Below are 27057 nucleotides of genomic sequence, written 5' to 3' on the forward strand. Positions count from 1 at the left end.
ACGGTATTGCCTCATTTCATATCGTTAAAAAAAAAATCTATATATTGTACAAACTCTATATACCGCCCAGCCCTGCCTGAAATCGCATATGAATAAATCTGAAATGCAGTGCATTCTTTCCTTTATGTCAACAGGTCAACTTCTGAACTGGAGTCATTTCACAATCGCATACTTATGTATGCAAGCAATTGCTTCTTGCAGGGAGGGTGGGATCGTATGCTTTCAATGCTAGCAGGCTAAAGTTAGCCTTTCCAAGATCACCTATGGCACCTTTAAAACTACAAAACCTATCCACTCAAGAGCAGTGAGTGATTTCCTTGTCTTTTGGCCTGGCATGTTTTTATTTATAAATCTTTCCTGGGTCTACTTCCTTCATATCTTTGTACATACATCTGTGAAAAGTATGTGTGTAGCTATAGCCTACGGTCCCAGGAATTATTCTTATTGTCTGTTCCAGTGGTACGTACTGAATTGGGGAAAAAGGCATTTAAATTTGCTACTCCCTTTGCCTGGAATAATTTGCAAAGTACTTTGAAACTCTGGGAGCTGGTTTCATTGGACACATTTAAAGTAATTTTAAACGATTTGGAGAATGACACATCGGGCTGTAGATGTTTTAAGTAGCTATGTATAACTGATTGGATTTGCTTGTGTGTTTATATGTGTATGTATTGATGGATGTTATTTGTTAAACTCCAACAAGCTGTGTCTGTGAATCTTCGCCAGTATGCTCTTGTAAAAGAGATTCTTAATCTCAATGTGCTTCTTTTGCTGGTAAAATAAAGGTTAATAATAAATAAATAATAATTTTGTTGTTTAATAGACAGCAGGAATATCCGGCTGCTGTCACTAAGACTATGCACGGATCCAAAATACTGATTTTGATACACATGCATTGTCTTTCTCGATTGTTTAAGTTCACTTAAGACGTAACCTGCTATGTTTGCTAGGATACTCGCCAAGATAAGCATGTTGACAATTTTTGTGTGAATTTGTCCAAGCGCAAGACTTGGAAGAGAACTCAATATTTGCATGCTGTCTGAGAAGCGGCTTTCCGTTTGCGTGCTTCAGATGAGAGGACACAAATCAGCGCACGCGAGAGTTCTCTTTTGTGTCTTCTTGCGCTTGAAGGTTTAAATTGGCAAGGCTTAAATGAGTTTAGTTTAAACACAGATAGCAATGTGTGCTGTTCAGGCCTCACCTGTGCTCGCACGGTCAACATCAGGGTATTAACGGTGTAAATGACTGGTTATATTAGAGCATTCGGCACATCTATTGAAGTTTACAAAGAGTGACTGTTTTGTCCACATTTTGGTTGTTTAGGTTGTCCACACCTAATTAATATGCACTTGCTATTACACGCCTAATTAAAATGCACTTGCTCTTAAATGGATTTAAAGGAACCTTGTTGCCAAGTTTTGAATCTAAGTGGAAAAAAAAGAAAATGCTTGAGTAAAAAAAAGAAAAAAGGATCCCACTTTATTTTAAGTGGCTTTAAGTACTATGTACTTGCATCGAAAAGTAAGTACAATGTACTTATTGTGTTCATGTTATATTTTAAAACACCTTTGCTGCTACTGAGATGTGATACTGGTAAGGGTAGGTTCACGTGTAAGGGAAGGCTCAACAGTGTAATTACAAATGTAATTACATAAATTAATTACAGCTGTAATTACATGCAGGTATTTTTAAAATATAAGTACAATGTAAAACATGTATGTACAAAACAAGTCCATTGTATCAAATTATTAATTTCAATGTTAGTACATAGTAGTTAGCCACTTAATATATACTTGGACCGGAAAAAGAAAAAAAGCTTGCTTCCCACTGTTTTATTAAAAAAGTATGTATATGCAATTCTATTAACATTATGAAAAAATATATGCTAATGTTCTAACTAACATCTTGCAAAAGCATGTAAAATGCTAAAACTTCTGTGAACATTAAGTAAAGACAAACAAACTGATTCAGTGTTTTAAACCATGCCATTAAAACAGTAGAAAACTTCTTTGAATTAGATTACATAATTTATTTATTTTTCATTTTAATTTTAGTTTCAAACATAAAATTTACTTTATTTTAATAAGTTGCCATTTCTAATTTTCTTTCTTTTTTTAAGTTTTCCTCTAACATTGATATGTAAAAGTAAAACTATTCATTATTTTTAATGGTTTTAGTTAAAAATAACACTGTTGTCAGTTTTCAATACAGTCTCTGAGCCCCAATCCTTCTTGTTCGCGACTGTTTATGATGCAATTGAACCTATTTTATAACATAACAGACAGCTCATATACATATTTCACATTACACTAAGCTAATACAATGATGAAATAAGTGAGAAAGACGAGAAAGAGATAGTGTCCCCATCTTTATTGGCTCCGTCACAACGGTGTTGCTGTTTGAGTGTCTGTTGTTTGGCAGCAGTGTGTGGGATTCCCCACATCATCTCACAGATCAATATTTCAAGCATGCTCCAATTACACCAGCTCAATTATATCTGTCTCAACCCTACTGAACCAGACGGTTCATTGAACCAAATGGACAAGCCAACAATTGAGCATCCAGCAGGGAAATAATTTGATACCAGTAAGCATAAGCACAAAGAGCTCAATATAACATTTAGAGCCAATCCAAACAACAGTATAGCCAGAACATATAAACTAGGGGTAGGAATCTATAGGCACCTCACGATTCGATTATGATTCAGAGGGCTGCTATTCAATGCTAAAACGATTATCAATGCATCTTTTTTGTGTGACTACTTGGTGACCCATAAAGAATTTACTTCAGATATGTTTTATTAATAAAAAAAAAATGGATGTGATTTGGCAAGTCAACTATAAGGTTACATTTGCCAGCATATGTCTCAACATTGCAAAGAACCAACAGGAAAAGAAATGTGTGCCTGTACTAGCAGCATACTTGTAGTAAATGAATACAAACTTCAGCATATTCTGAATCTCTAACATTTAATAATAGACTTCTAATCAACATCCTCCTATTATGTGCAATGAGCAATAAAATCCTTCAGACAAAAAAAAAAACAAATTAACATTTTGCTGTAGGACAATCACAAACAGCTTTCATTCAAAAATACAGAATTATGTACCAGAAGCTCTCATACAAAAATAATGCTTGTGGACTTACGCATATTCTGAATAATTAGTAACATACAAAGCTGCGCTTATACACAACTAATTAATAAAGAGTTATGACTTGAATTTTTTGCTATATAGCACAATCAAAAATAGCTTATACAAAAAAGTAAATGAACATTTGCAGAGAGCACAGTCAAAATGTAACTTTTTGTGACTGGCATTGCACTGATACACACTGTGACTGTGGAGGGCAGTAAACTGTTACAGTAAACCTACGTAAAACGTGTGTATAACAGATCTGTTTTCAATATATTGATGTGAAAACTAGACAATACAGAAAGCAGCTCTCATACAAAAAATACAAAATTGGCCACAATAAAATTGCCAATTGTCCGTGCGTTAGCTTTTAACGAGGTGTCTTTCGGATTTCGCACTCAGCCATCATGCTTCTCTTATGCGCACGCCACAGACTGTCCGGGCACTGCACTTCCGCGCTTCAGAGTTCCGCCTTTTGCGTTCTGTTAATATTATGTTATTAGAAAAATAATATCAACTCTACAATACACGCATTAATTCCTGAAAAATGAATACCTCAGAAGAGAAAACTATTCAAATATTACTGTTAATGGCCATTCCCAAAAAACATGCCCAGAACATATCCAGGCCAACATTATCAAATGAGAGAAATGAGAAATGATGCTTTGCTTAAAGAAAAATCAAGCAAAATGTAAGATGCAGTAAGCAATTTCTGAGAAACGCTGTTGAAAGTGGATCGGACAGAGTGACACAACACACCTGTATCCAATCAGCAGCAGGGGGTGTTTACACTCATGATGGGGGAGGAGAGAGAGAGTGAGCAAAAAGGGGATTTAAAGAAAGACTGTAGAAAGAGAGATTATGAGAGATTCATGGTAAATACTAAAAAGGACAACCCTTTACTGGCTACATCAGATGGCTGTTTTTTGTCTCTTTTAGTGTAGAGATGAGCATGACATGTTTCCCTGGCAATGTCAGCGTAAGAACTGTGTTTTGAGAGTTGTAGGATAAAACAGATTTTGGTAGTAGTCATAGAAGTACGCATGTTTTATTACTGTGTGTATACCTGCGCCTTGCTGCGATATGACCAGTCGAACAAAGAATGAACAAGGGCTCCAGTTTTCCACAGTGGTATATTTAATCTTTACAGTTGTTATTATGGTTAGTGGTGGGGAGATTTAAAAGCAAAAGCTGTGAGGTTTGGACTTGTCATTCAAAGAATAGGGAAAAAAAGATGACCTTTGTAACCATTTAAAGCAGCAATACCAGTTTTGATGTCAGAATTTTCAACTGTTTCAACTTACACACTGAGAAGCCAGTAGTTAAATACTCCAAAAGTCTCTGGGAGTGTCCGGGCCACTGCTCTATTTATAGCAGCTTGATAACGAAATAGAAAATAAAGGCAAAACAACAATACTCTCATGTCTTGAATGCCAAAAATACCAGACAATTCCTGAGGGGTGACTCAAGCGTTGGCCTTTCACAGCCTGGTGCTTGAGTCATATGGTTTTATCTACTCAAGTATAAAAATGATAAATCAACCTTTTACCATTAGTTAGAGAAAACTAGTATGGCACATCTACTAATAAATAAACTAATCCTAAAACACATCCTTGACTTCTTAAAACAGCTCTCATTAGCTCTGCTCCAAATCCTAGTGAGCTGCAGGCCGCATATAAGCACTACAAGTTGGTCCAAACCGTAGGCAGCAAACATATGCTGACTTATTAGAGCCCGACCGATATGGATTTTTGGGGGCCGATGCCGATACCGATTAAAAAAAGCCTGATACCGATATATCGGCCCATATTATTTATGTGTACAGTATAGAGCCCGACCGATATATCGGCGGGCCGATAGTATCGGCCGATTTTAGGCATTTTCCTAACTATCGGTATCGGCATTTATAATGGCCGATAAATTAATATTTTAAAAAATGCGGGTACGGTGATTCATGTAAGGGTGGCGCTGCCAATAAAGCACCTAAAAGCTGTCACAAGAACTGGCAAAAATAATGATTATGAATACAACAAATATAGCAAGGAGACATTTTAATTGTTTATTAATAAACAAGTGTTTTCAGTCAGTGTCAGCCAAAGATGAAGTTGACGATGCTGACTCGCGATCTTCAGTGAGCGCGCGCCAGAGAGAAATGCACATTTCATACGATTACATGAGTCTGTCTGTCTTTCCTTTTGAATTGTTCTGTTTAAAAGTAGACATTTCAATATAGATATATTTCAATTCTCAGGTCTATACGCTGAGTTTCGGTTCATGAGACGAGCTCCAGTTCACCCGCAGGCGCCTCCGTGTCGAGATTATCTATCGTCTGCTATATTTACTTCTTATAAATTAAATGCAGGCAAATGGCTGATGAAACATTTATTAAAATTAAGATACAATTAATACAAAACGAAATTCACTTTGAAACGAAAGGTTTTGTGCTTTCTGTTTGATGTCTATGTGAAAGTTTCAAAGCATTAGTGCCGCTTTCAGAGCGCTCACGTCCGTAGTGCTGAACTGTCGCGTCTGTAACATTGTTTTTTCCTCATAAATGCAAACACGAAAAATAAAATAAAATAAAATAAAATGAATATTTTATGTAGCCTGTGGAGACTGAGAGCCAACCCTTCTTCCTCCGGTGGGTAGTAGCCTACTTGTGATTTGCGCAGTGTAATTCACAGAATTGATTTCTCTGCTACAAGCCTCTGTCACGTATTGTGTGAGCTTGTGACTATTGCAAGCGCGCAGCTGAGAAGTCCTGATTATATTGTTTGCTATATTTAGGCCTTCTTCTTATTTATTAAGGCAATTGGTTGATGAAACATTGATTAAAATGCGTGGCGCGAGCGATCTCCGACAGTAAACTGATTCTGCTTTGTCTAGGATAAACAGCTGTTGCGACACGAGCAGTAACGGCCGCGTCCGGTGTAGACACAGTGTTAAAGCTCATTCTGCCTGATAACGCTACGTTACAACATCAAGCAATATTCCAAAAATGTATATAATTATAATACTTTATATAGGGCCATTTTGCATTAAGAGTAGCCTAGTTTCACGTTTAGTACATTTTGCTTACTAATTATTTAAAATAGTATAAAAGTACTGTACATATGTAATTAAAAACGTTTTCATTATGATATTATTAATTTTACTTTAGTAAAAAGATCTGAGTTCTTCCTCCACTGGTAGAGATTAGAGGAATTAAGAGTAAAAATAGAAGATAATAAGGTTGTCAGTGACACTTTTTATATATTTATTGATACAAGTTATGACTAAATTAAAAGACAAAGTCGTCGATAGTGAAGATTATGCAACAGTATTTAGAATATAATATAATATAATATAATATAACATGCAATGCAAACTAGTTTGGTTACAGCTCAGCTGTATAATTCTCATTCTATCATTCCCCCTGCCTCCATTACATATCTGTGTCACACAAGTGTTTGATTACCACATTTGAGTGATCATTGCAAAACGTGTTTATAAAATATATTTATTCTGTTTATAGCTACTGTGTAAAGTACCCATCAAAAGTTTGTACACACCAATAGGAAAGTGTCCAAACTTTTGACTGGTATACTGTACTATAATACACATAAATAATATTGCTACTGTATTATAATATACACATAAATAATATCGGCCGATATATCGGTATCGGGCTTTTTTTACTCCCTAATATCGGTATCGGCATCGGCCCCCAAAAATCCATATCGGTCGGGCTCTAGTACAGTAGCAATATTATTTATGTGTATTATAGTACAGTACCAGTCAAAAGTTTGGACACACTTTCCTATTGGTGTTTACAAACTTTTGATGGGTACCGTATATAGAATACACAGTATTTAAACAGAATAAATATATAAACGTTTTGCAATGATCACTCAAATGTGGTGATCAAACACTTGTGTGACACAGATATGTAATGGAGGCAGGGGGAATGATAGAATGAGAATGATACATTTGAGCTGTAACCAAACTAGTTTGCATTGCATGTTATATTATATTGTATTCTAAATACTGTTCCATAATCTTCACTAACGACTTTGTCTTTTAATTTAGTGACGTTATATAAAACAACTTGTATCAATAAATATATCAAAAGTGTCACTGACATTATCTTCTATTTTTAGTCTTAATTCCTCTAATCTCTACCAGTGGAGGAATAACTCAGATCTTTTTACTAAAGTTAAATTTATAATATCATAATGAAAACGTTTTTAATTACATAATGTACAGACTTTTATACTATTTTAAATAAGTAGTAAGCAAAATATGTACCTACTAAATGTGAAACTAGGCTACTCTTAATGCAAAATGACCCTATATAAAGTGTTATAATTATATAAATTATTGAAATATTGCTTGATGTTGTACCGTAGCGTTATAGGCAGAATGAGCTTTAACACTGTGTCTACACCGGACGCGGCCGTTATTGCTCGCGTCACAACAGCCGTTTACCCGATACGCGGAAAAGCACCCGTTACAGAGCAGAATGGGCCAGCCGTTTACTGTCGGAGATTTGTCGCTCGTGCCACGCATTTTAATCAATGTTTAATCAATCAATTGCCTGGATTTAATAAATAAGAGGTAAATATAGCAGACAATATAATCAGGACTTCTCAGCTGTGCGCTTGCAATAGTCACAACTTCACACAATAGGCCTACGTGACAGTGGCTGGCAGCAGAGAAATCAATTCAGTGAATTACACTGCGCAAATCAAAAGTAATGGTCTACTACCCACTGGATGAAGAAGGGTTGGCTCTCAACAGAACATATAATATTCATTTTATTTTATTTTTCGTGTTCGCATTTATGAGGAAAAAATGGACGTGACCAGCTCCAAAAGCGGCACTAAAGTGCTTTAAAACTTTCACATAGACCTCGAACAGAAAGCACAAAGCCTTTCATTAAAGTCAATTTCGTTTTGTATTAATTATATCTTAATTATAATCAATGTTTCATCAACCAAATGCCTGGATTTAATAAATAAGAAGCAAATATAACAGACAATAGATAATCTCAAAACGGAGGCGCCGGCGAGTGAACTGAAACTCGTCTCATAAATGAACCGAAACTCAGCGTATAGACCTGAGAAATATATCTATTGAAATGTCTACTTTTAAACCGAACAAATCAAAACGAAACACAAACTGCTCTCTGCTTATGTAATCCTTCTGAAATACACATTTCTCTCTGGCGCGTTCAAAGATCGCGAGTCCGCATCCTCAACTTAATATTTGCAGCCCACAATGACTGAAAACACTTGTTATTAATAAACAATTAAAATGTCTCCTTGCTATATTTGATGTATTCATATCATTGCTTTTGCCAGTTCAGTGTGACAGCTTTTAGGTGCTTTATTGGCAGCGCCACCCTTACATGAATCACTGCACGCCGCATTTTTTTTCATATTAATTTATCGGCCATTACAAATGCCGATACCGATAGTTATGAAAATGCCTAATATCGGCCGATAATATCGGCTCGCCGAATATATCAGTCGGGGTCTATGACTTATACGTAACTTTATTTTGTCCAAGTTCTAAAGCAGAATCACTTATATCTTTCACAGAGAAGGCCATCCAAGAATGCATTGCAAAAAGCAGTGAAAACAAGAAATATTCCAAGAGAGCAGCCAAGAGAAATGTAGACTTTAATTTCATGCAATACTGAAAAGAATCAATATTCCCTTATTCATGCTTGGAGGCAGCAAACAGCAAAGCAGCTGACTAAGTTTTAGGATCTCAGGGAATGTAAGACCTTAAAAAAATTAGTCATACCCGTCTCATAAATCACTACAGCTTTCTCCAAAAGAAAAATGCTTTTGAAAACTTTCAACAACCAATAAAACAACTCGATTTGAGTGGATGAAAATTGAAGTATGGATGGAAAAAAGAGGGAATGAACGATTTGAGCACAGGAGGAAAGAATGCTCTCAAGACAAGATAAGCACTGCAGCAGGAATGAGACTGTTGAACAACGAGAGCTATACTGAATACAAAAATTTCCCAGTTCACATCTCGGCTATGAAGTAGTTTCCAGGCAACTCCCAGGTCTGTCAGTAGCCTCTGCCTAGTTGATGGATTTCAGTAGCGCAGGCATGTCCCCAGTGCTGTAACACCGGGGGAGGTTGGCTTGTTCACTTTGTTGGGAGAACAAAAACAAAAGGCTGGGCTCAGCAGTTGCTTTTGTCACCGGTTACTTAGTACACTGAAATTTTAACAGGCCCTACAGCTGGAGCCTATTCAGGTATAACAACGTACCACTCACTCACTCTGCCAACCTTCATGTATGATGACAAGGATCACATGTACCCTTGATTATATGACATTTGGTGAACATAAAGGGAAGTCATTTTACCCACAGCGACAAGTCTGATCACTACTTCGATTACATATTGTTTAGAAATAGCTTTGACATGATTCTAAAATAACTAGTAATGCAAATACCAAAGCAATGGTGTATGATCCTGGATGAAGATCTTTTGTTGCTCCTGGAACATAAATAATGCCAAACAAAAAAGCCTAATCCCAAAACCTCCTGAAGGACCATTATCCTGCAGAGATTTTCTCCAATACTTATCTAACACACCTAAACCAGCTATTCAAAGTCTTTAAGATAACTATACAATTCCAGGCAAGTGATTTTAGGCAGATTGGAGCTGAACTGTTCAGCTCCAGTAGCAGGATTGGATACACCTGCCCTGATATCATAGAATATTTTATATAGTTTATACGAATGTTGTTTAAATACCTAACCCTAGCCCTAAACCTAAGCCTAACATTAAAATCTGATTGGTTGATGAAAAAATTGCTTCAAGACCAAAAAATACGGTGATCTGGGAATGTCCTATTTGGTGAAATGACGGTAAACTAAGAATCCGCTTCATTTTAAATTCCCCAACTGCCCCCAATAAACAGAGTTCAATAAATAGGCATTTGATCCCATTCTGCAAATTTTCATTTTGTTTGCTAGAGCTGAACATCTACAGCGAACATAGTTCAAAGTGTAGCTCCTAAATCAATTTAATAAGTCTAACAGGTCCTAAGTCTATCATTCAAGGATCTTTATCACATTCCAAAAGTAATTTAATGCTATATTGCATTTCAGAAGGAGAAAACTCATAATGTTGCTTTTTGTACTCTGCCATGAAACAATCAGTAAAATATAACTGATCATATTGCACTGTTCTCACATCCCATGAACATGAAACCACGAAAGCTGCTCAGACCGAGAGCAGAGATTCATAATGCATTATGATGTCCAGGCAGATGTTGAGCCAAGTCTGAATCCCTAAATCATGGGAGAGTCTCCTACAGATATGGAAAAGGCAGACATGCCATGGTTCTGTGGCCGGGTTTGGTAATGGTCTGTTGGAGCAGGAAGCAGACGGGCACGGACATTGTGTGGAACGTGGCAGGGTGGAGTCGCCAAGCCCTTCTTATCTCCCTTTCAGAAGCAGATGTTGCCAGCTGTGTGGAGAAGAGATACTGATCGGGGTGCGCCTCATGTTAAGATTCGCTCCACTGGACTGGAGACTGGAGAGGTGGGGGAAGAAAGCAGGCTGCAGAAATACAGATTTACAGGCCCAACCACAGGTACTGACAGCAGAGATACTTCAAAGATGTATCCCTCTTTGACAACTGATTCACTCAAACCAGGGCTCCAGACTGCGACCAAATGGTCGCATTTTGCCACCAAAATTTGAGAGTGTGCGACTGAATTTTACATAGAGTCGCACATTTGCGACCAGTAAATTTGCCCCCCTTTTCTTTTCTTTTTTTTTTTTTACTCGTTAAACGTGGAAGGGGTGCGTCAATGAATCCAGAATGTGTGGCAGGCCAATAAGTGTGAGAAGAATAGGGAAAGGCCACTGTAAGTGGCTAATGTGTGGAGGGGGAGGGTCCTAGATATAATCGAGCACACGTAAATGTCTGTGGGAAGGAGACAGAGAAAAATATCACAACCATCTCTGTGCGTCTGAGCAATGAGCAAGCGAACTATTGACTCGTTCTTCCGACCTGCGGCTAGTGTGCCAGTGCCAGAATCTACAGCCGGGCTATTCAATTGGCGGCCCACGGGCCAGGTCCGGCCCGCCAATTATCTCCATCCGGCCCAAGGGCACCTCAACCTCCCTCCTCCTCTTTTCCTGACGCTGCGGCTAAATTTGGTTAGATATGCGCGTGGCCGCAGTGGCGTCTACAGCTGTACGGCTATACGCACTGTGCGTGTACCATGAGCACTCCGACTGACCTGAGAAACGTTTTCAGTCCGAATATTTCAGCAGTTATTATGTGTGTCCTGTATTTCTGTCGACTGAACCAGCGAAATCAATCATTCGTGAATTAATCAGTCTTTGGTTCGATTATTTCCTTTCCATGAATTGGCCAAACGCGCTTGCATAACGGTCTGAAACGATTCGGATTCGTTCGGACCGTTCTGTCACTGAATCATCTGAAGCGGTTTCTCCGTCAGTAACAACAAATAGAGAACAAATAGCGCTGTTTTCAGTTGTTTCACTAGTTTACTTTGAACTACGCAGCACGGCGCAGTGGATAACGAAACGTAAGCTTAAAGGATTTGATCGTTTCAATCTGACACATCTCTCTGTTACAAACCACAAATCACTCAATGATTTTAAATAGTTTTAAATCGGATGAAACAGCCTCAACATTCCCAACACGATTGATGAGGTAAATAGCAGAAACATTGTGCCATGAACGAAGTTAGATAAGACTATAAATTCCCTAATCACCACCCTTACAAACATTTACCGTGAATGTACTGTAGTAATTTACCATGGTTTGGTCAGACATGTGGAATATTTATATTGAATACTATGTTATAGTCATTTATATTGCATTAGATTTATTAGGGGGCTAGAGGAATATATAATTAATTGTGTGTATAGTTTTCATAGGATTGTTTTGACAAAGCTGTCATCTGTACAAGAAAAACGCAAAGCAAAAACTTTTCCCTTTTTTAGTACATCACTGTCATGGAAGCATACCCTTAAAATTTTCAACATGAACCTGGTGTTGATTCAGAACCAATAAAATTAAAATGGGCATGCTTGAATGATAGCCTATACTAAATCATATTTAAGACAATTCTAATCTAAGTGAGATTTGAGTGGCACTGAAGGTCACTCTTTGAGATTTTTTGGAAAGATGTGTTTTCAACTCTGTATTTGACAACTGAACCACTAACCTTGCGTAGCCAGACCTTAAGGCTGACGGCAGAAGGTCTGGACTCTATTGCAGCTTTCATTGGTCAAGGACCACCCAAGAGGACGTCTGACTGATATGTAACATAACCAATCACAGTCCGGTTTGTTCCGCGTCATGTTTATGGGCGTGAAAATGTAACACCGATGTCCCTGCAATACCAGACAGGCGTGCATCTATGAATTATTCGTTCAAGAACCGAGCCACGAATTTCATTTACTTATGAAAATCCAATGCTTATTTGATCCTGGTAAGCGCTCATTGTCACACTTGTAAGCACGACTGCGTTCTTCTTCCATGAGGGAGTTTGGAGTCACGGCATTTGTTTCCAGACAGACAGTGGAATGCAACACAACGTCTCGCAGACATCCTGTAGAATTTGACCAATCAGATTGGGACTTCAAAACTCTTGAAGTGTTTCCAGATAAGTGTGTCATATGCATCAGACGTTCAGCCAACGGTACATGGGCGTAATGTCTGAGGCTGAGACTACTGAACCACCAACACAAAGGTACACAACAATGCAACACATTAAACCGACTTTAAGTCCATGTCGTGTTTTCATTCGCGTCAAATGAAATATGTAATCTGCCCATGAACCAAGTCCATTAAAATGCTTCACTTTTCTCAGGTAATTACCTGCATGATGTACAATGCACAATGGTTTTAGAATGCAACAACTGCTGTCAACATGATGAGGTGAACCTAAAATTATATGTACGTCAACACCTCAAAAATGCACAAAAGCACAACATTTTTCTGTCCGTGAAACCAGTTTTTCTGTCTGTGAAACCATGAACCGTCTATCATGTACTGTCTGTAACAGCAATGTGAACTTATTACAGTGACAACCTGTCTGGAGCAACCTGAAGGGCCTCACTCAAGGGCACAGTGGTGATCATTTTAGTGGGGATTGAACCAGCTACCTTATGGTAATCTGCCTGTTTGATGGCATGGTGGACAGTGTTACCAACAGTGACATTAACATCTGTGTTGACAACACCTTCTCCACCGGTGAAGTATGCTGCTTCCCCAACAACATACCCTGGTCATACAAATGACCATTAAAGAAGGGTGATGAATGCATAAAGAAAATTTAAACCGAAGTTGAGGAAGAGGTGGGACCCCCACAGGAGAAAGGTGGAGTGCAGATGCAGGACAATAAGGTGGAGGACAGTTTTGGTGGGAATAACACAGGAGAATATGGAGATGGCCAAGAAGCAGAACCACTTCTTTAACAGGATAAATTCAAGGTCCTCTGTGGTTCACCATCCAAGCACCCATGGCCACTGGCTCCCTGAGACCTCACAGCTCTAAATACCTTTTGCCTCCATTCCCTCTGAGCCTTCAGCTAGTAAGAAACAGCCAGTCTCTCGCACAACCATGCACCTGTCACACTTTCACACCTCAACTGGCACCGGCAATCCTGACAAATCAGTTCAAGCTGAACGTCACAGCAGACCAGGTTCAGAGGGAACTGAGAGGCACCTGTTACCATTAGTCCCTTCCTGGAAAGAGTCCTTGTACTCTGGAAAACAACATATTGGGTCCAGACACCAAAGCACCCCACTGTTAACAACAGCTAATGTCACTGAACTCTAACATTTTGACAGTAGAGACATACAGTCAGGCATATCTGGTCGACCCCTGTTTGGCTTGACGATTCTATCTACAGCTTCTTTATTAACTCTGCGATGGTTGGATACGTAGTAAGGGAGTGAGACAGGAGTGAGAATAGATTAATAGTTAACAACTTGCAAAAACCAAGGGGCTGGTTCACTTCAAGTGGAAAACGGACCAACTGCCCCTCTATATTGTCTGATGTAACAGGCCACTTAAAACTCATTTTACCTCAAAATCAAAAGTAAAAAAATAAGAAACTAGGCTATATTTTGCATTAAGAAAGGACCATTTTAGGACCATGTGTTCACCAGAGATCTTCAACTCTTAGGTAACAAGAAAACTGAGGTTTTGGCCTCAACTATTAAATTACAGCTAAAATGGCATAATGCAGTCAGTCAGTGTAATGACTCATTTTGGCTTCATAGTGGCATTTTGACTTTGGTCTGCACTTTGGTCTCATACAACATGGATGACCTTTGCCAATACGTAAATCCTCTGGCTCTGAGGCTGATGCTGATTTAAATCTTATTTCTCGTAAGCTCAATCGTCTGTAATGTTTTTGCACATGCACAATCTGTTATAAAAGACAGGCACTGTTGTTTATGCTTTGACAAGACTGATGTAACTAACCTTTCACACGTCTGGCATGCTGAGGGAAAACCACAATTATTTGACAAAGTTGAAGCATGACAGGCAAAGATGATGCAAAGAATTATCATTGCAAATAAATTAGCAAAGAGAACAAATATCAAGATAATGCTTGAGTGAATGTTAAAAAAAAAGTTTTTGCAGTAATCTTTTTCCTTCCCAACCCTCACTATAAAGCACAAAGACCTAATGTAGCTGATCACAGATCAGCAGTAAACTTCAAAAATCACCTCATCCCGAGGACTGTAGTATGTCAGCAGGTTGTTGAGCTGTATAGATGGCAGTCAGCATGGCAAAAGGTTGAATCTGAGGAGGTAAATTTCTTTCCTAACAGCTCGTCTGGCAAAGGAGAATGGGAAAGCTGCAGCAACATTACTTGCAGTTTCCAAGGTGACGCAGCTGGGAGAGTCAAAGGGCCTGTCACGTGTGTGTAGCACGAGGACTCTGTGTGCTGTTCTGGCCCAAATATCTCCAGCCTCCAAAAGCAGACTGGCTCCCACAGCCACTTCCTACTTTTTCAACATGGGTCTATAACCCTGTCCCTCTCGTTCACTCTCTCTCTCCAGCCACACTTCCTGTGGGAACTGTATGCAGCGAAGCCATTTAAGAGCTCAACATCCTACAGTCCTTTCTATTTAAACAGGCCTACTACTTTAGTTATTTAACTCATTACACTGAGATTAGGAATGCACAATATATAGGTCACCATATCGATATCAGACGATAAATGTTACTTTTAAATGTTATTTTTATCGATCCAATAAGAAACTTAGTTTGATATTTGAAAGCGGATAGGTAATGGATAATTTCCTTCAGCTGAGACACTTCAGATGCGCACTGTTCGCCATAATGATTTTGAATCGCTTGAAATATGATTGGAATCACTTCAAAAAGGAAGATAAGTTAAATGTAACATTTGCAGCACAAATCTGTCATATAGGCTACATAAAATTATAACAAAAACACGACTGTGAAGGAATGTTGTGAAATCTTTGTGCGCCGTGTCAATGTTGGGAAAAAAATTATTTTGAAAGTGATTCTATTTATGTCATTCCTCTGTGCCATTATTGTTATAGTTTAAAACTATATATCTTTATCGTTATAGTTATCATCCTTGGTGTGACCAGGCTTTAAATCACAGTAATGCTTTGCAAAAACAGAGAGAAGTACTGATCACACATAAATACTCAAGAGCTGTGACATTTATCAGAAATCCCAGCATTTAATATAGCCTAGTCTAATATAGTTAAATATAGTATAAATCACACAACTTTTAAAGCTATGACAATCTGTCACTTCCTGGAGTATTCAAGCTCCGCCCCTCCTCTTCTACTTCTGTACCATGATTCACTGTCACCAGAGTGAGAGTGAGATCTCTCCGTTTCTCGAATTTCTCCCAGTTCTTTCCAACAGCCCATGTTAACTCAATCGTACTTTGTTCTTTCAAAAGCTTTTTTTCTAATTTAAAAAATGAAAAATATAAAGCATTAGTGAGTGAACTCTTGTCTTCCAGTGTCTGGCTCGCTGGGGTGTCGGCCACGATTAGTACAGGTTTCTATCTGCTCAGCAAGCTGAGACATGTCAGACACACTAAGAAGGGGTATTTAATTAAATGGGCCAAAATTACCATGTGGAACTACTCATATTACTCATCCTTTCTCATGTCATTTGTATTTACTGTAGGTGAAATATTCAAGAATGTAGGTCTATATTTATGTGGGCATACATAGTCCCAACTGGGGTACTCATTACTAACAGGTAGTGCTATCTCCTCCAATACACTGATATAACAGCTAGGGTATATTCAGAATACCATACTATTAATTAGGGCTGGGTATCGTAACAAAATTTTCGATACCGTTACCGATACCTTGACTTCGATACCGGTTCCTGAACGATACTTTTTTCGATACCAATTTTATCAATATAACATTACCTAAAAAAACAACTTTTATTTTTTCAGTTTGTTGACTTTTTTACACTCATATTTTGAGTCTGTAAAAAAGCACCAATGCTAAAGTTTTCTATGTTTCCTAATCATTTAACAACATTTATTCTTTACTTCAATGAGCTCATTGTTTCTGCCTTAATTTAATGCATTGTTTAACAATGAAACTGAATGAAAATTAATTGAAATGCATTACACACAGTCACTCCTGATAACAGATCACTCTAAATTGTAATTTAGACACATGCATTTTCTGTAAAGCTCCTTTTAAACGATATGTTTTGTGAAAAATGCTATACAAATAAATGTGAATTGAATTAAATATAGGCTACTGGGTTGCGGGATATATGCCTCACGCTCAGCACACATGAAGCTTGCGCAAAGCACTGGCAAAAGTAGCCTAATGATTATGGATGTGTCGGGAAACGATAGCAAGGAGATATTTTAATTGTTTATTAATGAACGAGTGTTTACTAAACGTGTTGGCTGCAAAGATGATCATTGCGAATTTGCGATGCTGACTCGTCATTCCTGCAGTAGTGAACGCGCGCGCGCCTATATGGATTAGGTAATCAAACTATATTTTTCTAATTGTTTCATTTAAAAGTAGACATATTTTGAACATATATAGAACTATTTCTCATGTCTGTGAGGCAAGTATCCTATACGCTGAGTTTTGGTTTAGATGTGACGCGCTCCCGTTCTTGTAGTCGAAGGCTGATAAACTTTCTACTCTCGAGTGTATTCTGTGCGCTTTTAAGTGCCTTATTAGTAGGGGTGGGCGATATCTCGATATTTAAAATGTATCGAGATATTTTTTAAACACGATATGGATTTTGACTTATCGTATATATCGATATATTGTTTATATTTAATTTTGATTTCGCCGCTTTGTCTTCTCTGCGCTGTGCTCGCCCCCGCCTCCTTGCTTTTGTTCCCCCTCCCCTCGCGTGTTGTCTCATTCAACATGGCGGCGCCCGCAACTAGCCCGGAGGCTACAGAACTCGTCTAAAAAGATCGTCTTAAATGCTGTCTTACATGCACTTCTTGAGGCACACACGCACACTAGCAAACACACGCAAGGTCTCTCGCTCTCTGTCCTTTTCTGGCGTGCGCGCGCTACACGGTTTGAACCATGGTTTGAACATTCACACGCCTTTCGAAAACGATACATTTCCCGGCACATGTTATTAAAAAGGATGACAATCCCGGAAAAACGGGACAGGTGGCAATTATTTTTGTATACAGCAATTAATTTGTATACAATTATTATTTTTGTATACAGGGATTTCTTTTTTTAAATGTCGCAGAAGCACTTTGGACTACATGAACTGCCTACCTCTTTGCACTCCAATAAAAAAAAAGACTGTGGTATTTGGCATATTTGTTTTTGCATTAGTTTTTGTTGGGTTATTTTTCCTGTAAAGATATCGAGATATATATCGTATATCAAGATATAGCAAAATATATCGAGATATATTTTTTGCTCCATATCGCCCAGCCCTACTTATTAGATTTACCGTGTTACCGGTCTTGGCAGCAATTATCTTGTCGAAAATATTGCATCGTGTGCTTATGGCATCGATTCGGGTACATAGGTGCACTTTTGATCATTTCCACATATTTTCTATCTATCTGGGTTGGACGCTTACACACACACGCACACACACACACTACAGCCTCATGTGCGACGAGCCACGTCTCTGGGCAGCCGCGTAAACTAGTGTTTTTCCGCCACAGCCAATCATTCTGCATGTTTATTGTTTGACTGACGTTGACAAGATTAACCACTTAGGTACCGAAACTTGGTACCGAAAAACAAGACATGTTTCGATACTAGGTAGTATTGAGGCAATTCGGTCGGTACCTAAAAAGTACCGAACTCGGTACCCAGCCCTACTATTAATATTTCTGCAGTATATTGTGCACAACGGTGCCGTACAGAATTCTGTATTTTCAGCAATACAATTTTGTATCCCACAATTCAATGAACTCAGATTAACCCTACATAAACTGACTCATTATTTGATCATTTCAAAAATAATATAAAAAAATTAAGACAAATAACACTTTCCAAGATGAAAACTGCTAGCATACTACTGTTCATTGCATAATGCATACTGTTTCACATACTTTTTGCATTTCCATTTGATTATTTTATTCAATTTCTGTTGTAGTGTTTTACTTAGCTGAATACCACTGTTAGTAGGCCTACATCTTAATGAAAACCCTAAAGCACTGTTTATTTAGTTTGTATTTTTGTTCTGTTGTTTTTTTTTGTCGGTTTTGTTTGAAATTTAGTTCCTTCGTTCTTAATTGTATTGCTGACTCTTTACTTGTCTTCTGTAACTGTTTTGAGGACTTTTACTTTCATTAATTAACTCATATAATTCATATATTAACACATCTTTATCTTTAGGTCATGTTCCAAGAACGTTCAAGCTGGCAGTTATAAAACCTCTTATTAAGAAACCACAATTAGATCCAAATAACCTAGCAAATTACAGACCCATTTCGAATCTTCCATTTATGTCAAAAATATTAGAAAAAGTTGTGTCCGCTCAACTCGGCTCTTTCTTGCAAGAAAACGACATCTATGAAAAGTTTCAGTCTGGATTCAGGCCACATCATAGCACTGAAACTGCGCTTGTTAGAATCACAAATGATTTACTTTTAGCTTCGGACCAAGGCTGTATCTCAGTACTAGTTTTACTTGATCTTAGTGCTGCGTTCGATACTATAGATCACACAATACCTTAGATCGACTACAAAATTACACTGGTGTTCAAGGACAAGCATTAAGCTGGTTCAGGTCATACTTATCTGACCGCTACCATTTCGTCTACTTAAATGGAGAAAAATCGATTATAACTTCGGCAAACTATGGAGTGCCGCAGGGATCTGTGTTAGGCCCTTTATTATTCTCAATATATATGCTGCCACTTGGTAATATTCTAAGGAAACATGGAATTAGTTTCCATTGTTATGCTGATGACACTCAAATATATATTTCATCACGGCCAGTTGAATACCCTAAATTATCCAAATTGACAGATTGTGTTAATGATATAAAAGATTGGATGACGCGTAATTTTCTTTTATTAAATCCAGACAAGACAGAGGTAATACTTATCGGTTCTAAAAACCGTCCACAAAACCCTTCACAGCACGACTTTAACATAGTAGGATGCCGTGTTACTTTATCCGCTACAGTAAAAGACCTGGGTGTTATACTAGACCGCAACCTGTCTTTTGAAAAGAATATTTCATATGTTACAAAAACAGCCTTTTTCCACCTTAGAAACATTGCTAAGCTACGTAATATGCTATCAGTCTCTGATGCAGAAAAGTTAGTTCATGCATTCATGACCTCGAGACTAGATTACTGTAATGCTTTATTAGCTGGTTGTCCTGCATCTTCAATAAACAAGCTACAGTTAGTCCAAAATGCAGCCGCTAGAGTTCTTACTAGATCAAGAAAATATGATCATATAACACCGATTTTATCATCACTTCATTGGTTACCTATAAAGTTCTGTATTAAATACAAGGTATTGCTTTTGACTTATAAAGCTCTAAATGGTTTAGCTCCAGTCTATTTAACGGATCTTCTATCGCCTTACAATCCATCGCGCTCTTTAAGATCACTAGATTCGAGGCTTCTGGTTATTCCTAGGATATCCAGATCCACCAAAGGAGGCAGAGCATTTTCACATTTAGCTCCGAAGCTCTGGAATAGCCTTCCTGATATTGTTCGTAGCTCAGACTCTCTCTCCAAGTTTAAAACTAGACTGAAGACGCATCTATTTAGCCAGGCATTCATATAAATTTTTTATCTTACAGTTACTGTAAATTCGGCCTCTAGTTCATAAACGCCAGAGGAGAACTTGGGTTCTCCCAAGTTTTTTCTTTTTCTCCATTGGGTCATTTGATGGGGTGTTAGGACACCATTAGGTCACTGGATGGAGTTTTTCGGTTCCTTGCCACTGTTGCCTTTGGCTTGCTCAGTTGGGGATATTCAAATTAATTAACCAATCATACCATTGATTAGCTCTAACAAACTTGGATGTCTTTTTTTTCCAGTAATAAACAAACATTGTTAAGTTGTTTTGATTGATACTGTGAAGCAGCTTTGATACAATCTGTATTGTGAAAAGCGCTATATAAATATATTTGACTTGATTTGACTTGACTTAATTAACCTAGTAGTAGTTTTTGCTGGGGGTGTCACAATATATTGCATTACAAAAAAACAACAATATGTATCGTGGATAGTGACAATATATATTGTGTATAGTTCACCCAAAATGAAAATTACAATGTGAGAAAAAAATTAAAGTTTACAGAGTTTTAGTACTACATTAAACTACTATATATAATGTTGAATATAATGTATAATAATGCAACGGGGGAATATGTGTGGGTCCTGATAATGTTAAATTTCTTATGTTACCAGTAAAAAGTGGTCTACATTATTTTAAATATATCTAGTCAGAGTGCAAGCATATTAGTCTTAAAAAAATCTGTATTTTCAGCTTCAGAATCATGAACATTTTTATGCTGGTGTCATCGTTGACCTGTGCATTGGGTTATCAGCCCCAAGTCACCTTGTTATGTCTTGGAGTATCGCAATAATATCGTATTGTGAGTTCAGTATCGTGATATGTATCGAATCATGACATGAGGGTATCGTTACACCTAGTTTTTGCTGAAGCAGCCTAATGATAATTGTGAAATTTCACTGACATTTAAAATTACTCATATTATATCAATAGAATAAGACTTTGATCATAACACCCTCCAATAATCTGAATAATTGTGATTTTTAATATTTAGCAAAATAATCATGATTATGATTTTTAATCGCAGCCCTAATGTCAATCACAGTGCTATTTGCCTACCACGTGTTTGAGTTGACCAATGAAATTGGCAGAGTTTGCTCTTAACTGGTAAGCAGTGAGCAGTGTAGTTTTACATACAGAACAACACAGCCAAAGTTGGGTCCCATTTATAAAAATTCTGATTGGCTATTGCATAAATGGCTGTAACCTTAGTTCATTGCAAATAAAAGCTGGAATACATGTGGAAGAATAGATAAGATAAAAACAGCAAGCAATAGCTTTATAACTTATGTCTGTGCCTGAACAAGAAAAATGAAAAAGATGATCTCATGGTATTTAAAAATTACAGCAATATTCAGCACATCTGTTTTTCAAGAATTTCTCAATCTCTCGCCGATAAACACAAACAAGCTCGCACGCATTTTTTTGCACAGCCAATGAGAGGGCCACTTAAAATGCTGACAAGGGCTGCTGACCATCAGCTGACCAAACAGAGCAAAGCCTGCCTTCCACCAACAAAAGCAGCATAGCAGGGAAAATCTGAGCAGTTCGCCCAGCTCCATACATCTTCTCCATTCACTCACTGCCATTTTAAATCCATAAAACTAGAAAATAATTGAGCCCTCCCTTAGGATGAACCAGGTTCAGATCACAATACACTCCCTGTAATCTGTCAAATCGATCTGGTTGGCGGGAAGATGTCACATGAACAGGTCTAAAACTGATTTGTCAGACGTATGATATCAGCAGACTTGCAAGATTAGTGTCAATGTGACTTTATATGGAGCAAGCACCTGCCATCGTAGCAGGATGTTCCCGATGATATCTTTCCCACAATCCTATGTCATGTGCTGAGGGTCTGATCTTTCACAATCATTGCTAAACATGGCTCCCCTCCAATTTATTTTTCCAAAATGTTCTATTGGTCACAACACAGACTTATCATCTGATAAAGATCAGAACAGACAGTCAAAAGCTAAAATGCTTGGTCAAATTCAGGTTTGTCAGGATAATACAAGAATGTCATGTGACAATATTATTTTTTTAAAAATATTACTATTATTGAATCTATTCTCAAATTAATTTCTAAAAAAATAAAATTGACAAATTTTAATTAAATTTGAATAAAAACATTTGAGTTTTAAGTGTGCAAATGTATGCAAACAATTAAAGTTAATTTACATGCAAATAATTTTGTTTATTTGTAAAAAAAAAACTGGGGTTATCAAGCAAAAGTATTGTTAATTAGGTTTAACTAAACCCTCTTTTCATGATTAATCAACAGCCCACTGTTTAAAGGGTTAGTTCACCCAAAAATTACTCTCCCCTCATGTCATTCCAAACCCATAAGACTTTCGTTCATCTTCAAAACACAAATGAAACGATCTTTTCGACTAAATCCGAGAGATTTTTGTCCCTCCATTGACAACTACACAACTACCACTTTGATGCTTCAAAACGTTCACAAAGAGATCGTAAAAATAATCCATGTGAATTGAGCGATTTAGTCCAAATTTTCTGAAGCTACAGGATCGCTTTTTATGATGAACAGATTGAATTGAACCTTTATTCACATATAAACATCCATTAACTCACACATCAGTTGTGCTAAACAGAAGCTCAAGCATGTTCAGCTTGACGTGCAAGAACCAATGAGGTTTGTTCTCACATGTCAAGCAGCTTCAGTTGAGCTTCTGTTTATGTTCGCTGATCAATGATTATATGTGAATAAAAGACTAAATTCAATCTGCTTATCATATGAAGCGATCGTGTCGGTTTAGAAAATTTGGACTAAACCGCTCGATTCATATGGATTCATTTTACGATCTCTTTATTAACTTTTTGAAGGGTCAAAGTGGTAGTTGCGTAGCTGTCAATGGAGGGAAAGAAAGCGCTCAATTTTAACTTTAAGAAATCTAATTTTAATAAAAATAAATCTCAATTGTAACTTTTCAGGAATTTCTGTTGTAAAACTTTTTCTCCATCGAAGGATTTTGAAAGATGTTTAAAGCACCTGCCTGGATAAATACTACATTTTCTGCTAAACAACAAATATTTGTCAATTTGTGGTATTCTCTGTTTAACTAAAGATGGCATTTAATATGGAGGTAGAATTGTTGCATTATTCCAAATAAATAGATTATGATCCACAAATAAATGTAAAGAGATTCACAAAAATATATCAAATTCACAAATAAATAGATTAAGATCCACAAATAAATGTAAAGAGTTTCACAAATAATTATAAAACTCACAAATAAATAGAATGAGATTTGCAAATAAAAAATGTATTTACAAATGTCGTTTATACCACAAACACAACTCTGCCTGGCAATTATTTGTGAACCGTTTTTTGTGCATTTGTGAATCGGATCCTGTGCATTTGTAAATCCCCTCACGCATTTGTGGATTTTGAAACACTTCTAGCGTCATCGTGCAGTAGGGCTGGGGCGGTATGGATTTTTTCTAACCGCGGTTGAAAAGCAAGATTTTCCCGCGGTATGGCGGTAACTGCTTTAAATACAACCCACACCCCCCACCCCAACCACCCCCCGAGACAGACTTTCGCGCACGCACCAGAAGTCGTTTTTGACTTTGTTAAATATTGTCACCTACATCCGACAAAAAAACGAGCACAATTTGAAAAAGTCACATTTTCATCAAGCAGTAATTTGGCATGAACCAATCACTGAATAGATTTCCTTATTTAAGAATATTCTCAGATACATTTGCATTTTGAGGAGAATATAGGCTACATTATGATGTTAACATTGGAAATGAAAGATGAACACCTTTTGCAACATGTCTTAATTACAAATATTATACTCCATATTTATGTTTACATAATATAGTGTTATTTTTTATTTAATCTATGTTGATTATATGAAAAGTGAACAGCATGAGTAAGATAGGATCATAAGATGGGTCAGACACAATTTTTACCACTTTATTAAGTTTTGTTTGGTAGAAAGCCTTTCTTTAAAATTAAATTTCGTTTTGTATAAATTGTACCTTAATTTTAATCACTGTTTCATTAACTAATTGCCTGGAAATAATAAAAAAGAAGCAAATATAGCAGACATATAATCAGGAGGACGTGGAAGCGCGGGTGCGATCTCTTGCGGGTGAACTGGAGCTCGTCTCATAAATGAACCGAAACTCGGCGTAGGCTAGGCCTAAATGTCTACTTTTAAACAAAATTCAAAACGAAATGATACAATTTTAGGCTACAGTAGCCAACTTCGCTCAACTCGCGAAAGGTCGGATTTGCTCTGGGGGTGGCCAGCAATATTGTTATGTTTAAGGACATTATGGAATTAAGATAATGTTTAAGGACATTATGGAATTAAGATAATGTCCGTACTATGTTATGATTGTACTGTACAATTAAATACAATCGTTGCTAAGTCTCCCGTCTGCACACTTTACCGCAGAGCATCCGTTAACTGAATGAATTGAGAATATCACCTGAAAATCAGAGCCGTTAAATATGAAATAACATCAGCAATTTTCATTCAAGCAGCTAATTTCTGTAAATGAATGTAAAACTAAATGTATATTGCAATACAGGGTGAAGTCAGTAAATGAATGACGATTTGAGACAAATAAATGAAAATTTAATATAAAACTATATAAATGGCACTCTGTGGTGCGGCAGGGTTTTGAACAGGTCCTGAGCCGTAGCTGGGCGCCGCGGACAGACGCTGAATGGCGCCGCCGGTGTGTGTACACTCATAGAGAATAATGTGTTCGAATTTTAAAGACATGTCGCTGTGCGACACGGCGCTTCTCATCCGGTGTGCGACCCCCTTTAAGTTTTGTTTAGAAAACCTTGAATCCATGTAAGACACAATATCATTAGACATAATCCATGTCATTAGACACAACGTGCAAACATGTGCAGGCCAATGTTATTTTTTTGTTTTTTTTTGCGGTGATGACGGTGACGAGCTCAGACCCGTGATTGGAGTCACGTGACCGCGGTATTGCGGTAATGCGTTAACCGTCCCAGCCCTAACGTGCAGACAAATCCACAAATAAGTGGACTCCACCCACCGTTTACTCAAGCCAATCAGATAACGGCCACATTGAGCTGACCAATCGTAGCACGTTCTCGCTACAACCAATCACGTTAGGCTTTACAATCAGAGTGGTCTTGCCCTGAAATAACTTTGCTCGTTCATCTGCATTGGCTCAAATAGGAAGTGTAAGGCTATAAGGCCCATAATATTGCTTCAGTAAAATATGTTTAAAATTTGGATTTCGTTAGAGTTAGACCATTAGACTGTGTATCAAGCCAAGACACATTTTTATGAGCCTTTGAAGATGCCAGAGAAACAGCGCTTAATGTTATGGGAACAACGCGTTATGGAAGCGTCACGTTATTCATGATAAAACAGAAAAGCATCAATGCGTTGCTGACTAATGAATAACTGGATTCAACCTCATGATAATTACGCAAGTTTGTGTAATATTGGAGAAATTACTGTCACAACAGCTTTTCCCACTTCTTCATTCAAGTTTTAAATAGCAGGTCCGTGGATCTAATGATTAAATATATAACATGCATTTAAAAGTGAAATGCCCAACAAACAAGCGATTTGAATTTATCCGTTAAAGCGCTTGATCACACAAATAATATTTGATATGAATCAGGCTTAATAATATTGTATTGTAAAAGTTACTTACAGCATCCAATATAAATGCAAATATATATTTTTTCAGCATTGCATTATTCACTCAAAACCCCATTAGCCTACACGCTGTTACATCTTCAATGATGGTCATTTGGGCTGATATTTTGTCTTCTACATAATATTTATGTCCTATAGCTAGCTATTTGTCACAACGATTGTGCTTTAAAAGACAAAATCATTCGTTTTGTAATTTATTACATCGTGTCCACCCCATGCGAGGCTTTCTACATTGGACAATGGAGCAAATGTGCAAATGATGTGTCCTCCGTATTTGCGTGTAGTAGCCGCTACTTCAGAAGAACAACGGGCATCCGTTTACTATCAGTGAATCATCGTGTTGCGCTGCGCCGCGTCCAGTAGACACTATCACGAATTATGAATTTTCATGTAGTCAGCATAGTCAATAAAGAAGATTATACGTCATATATCTTCAGGTAAGAAAACAGACGTCATGGGCAAAATGTGTTAACATTGCAAACATGTTACATGATTTGAAACTGCTACGGCAGGGAAGATAATCGGCTATTTGCTTTTGACGCGCCGCTTGACTCCAGTAGAGAGGGGGTTAAGATGCTCGGGATCTGTGATGATCATTTGTGTGTGATCCTGAGTTAATAATAAAGAATAATAAATATAAAGAAGTCTTAAACTCCAACAATCTTTTGGAAACGGGGTGTTTTATCCACACAAACAGCTAATTTGAATGAAGCTCCCATTACAGATGCTATCAGGGGTGTCAATATCTGCTAAATTAATCAGATCCATGCAGTTCTCGCCCCGAGTTTAAAGCCTAACGTGATTGGTTGTAGCGAGAACGTGCTAAGATTGGTCAGCTCAATGTGGCTGTTATCTGATTGGCTTGAGTAAACGGTGGGTGGAGTCCACTTATTTGTTTTATAATTCTTTGTGAAACTCTTTACATTTATTTG

General features: G+C 37.5%; 1 protein-coding gene across 3 annotated transcripts in view; it reads right to left on the reverse strand.

Moving 5' to 3' along the window:
- The window catches only part of arhgef12b (Rho guanine nucleotide exchange factor (GEF) 12b), a 99275-nt gene that overhangs the window by 62975 nt on the left and 9243 nt on the right, over positions 1-27057 (reverse strand). The window contains exon 1 of one of the 3 annotated variants that reach the window (XM_077206525.1): positions 14873-15072. The exons of the other annotated variants lie outside the window; for them this stretch is intronic. Within the exon in view, the coding sequence (XP_077062640.1) occupies positions 14873-14877 (5 nt within the window). The 5' untranslated portion in view covers positions 14878-15072. Of the gene's footprint in view, positions 1-14872; positions 15073-27057 lie in introns of those variants that run through there. 3 annotated transcript variants of the gene reach the window in all.

This window comes from Siphateles boraxobius, unplaced genomic scaffold, assembly GCF_051911475.1.
Source record: "Siphateles boraxobius isolate OS27281-9 unplaced genomic scaffold, OSU_SipBor_1 56, whole genome shotgun sequence".
NCBI classification, from domain to species: domain Eukaryota; kingdom Metazoa; phylum Chordata; class Actinopteri; order Cypriniformes; family Leuciscidae; genus Siphateles; species Siphateles boraxobius.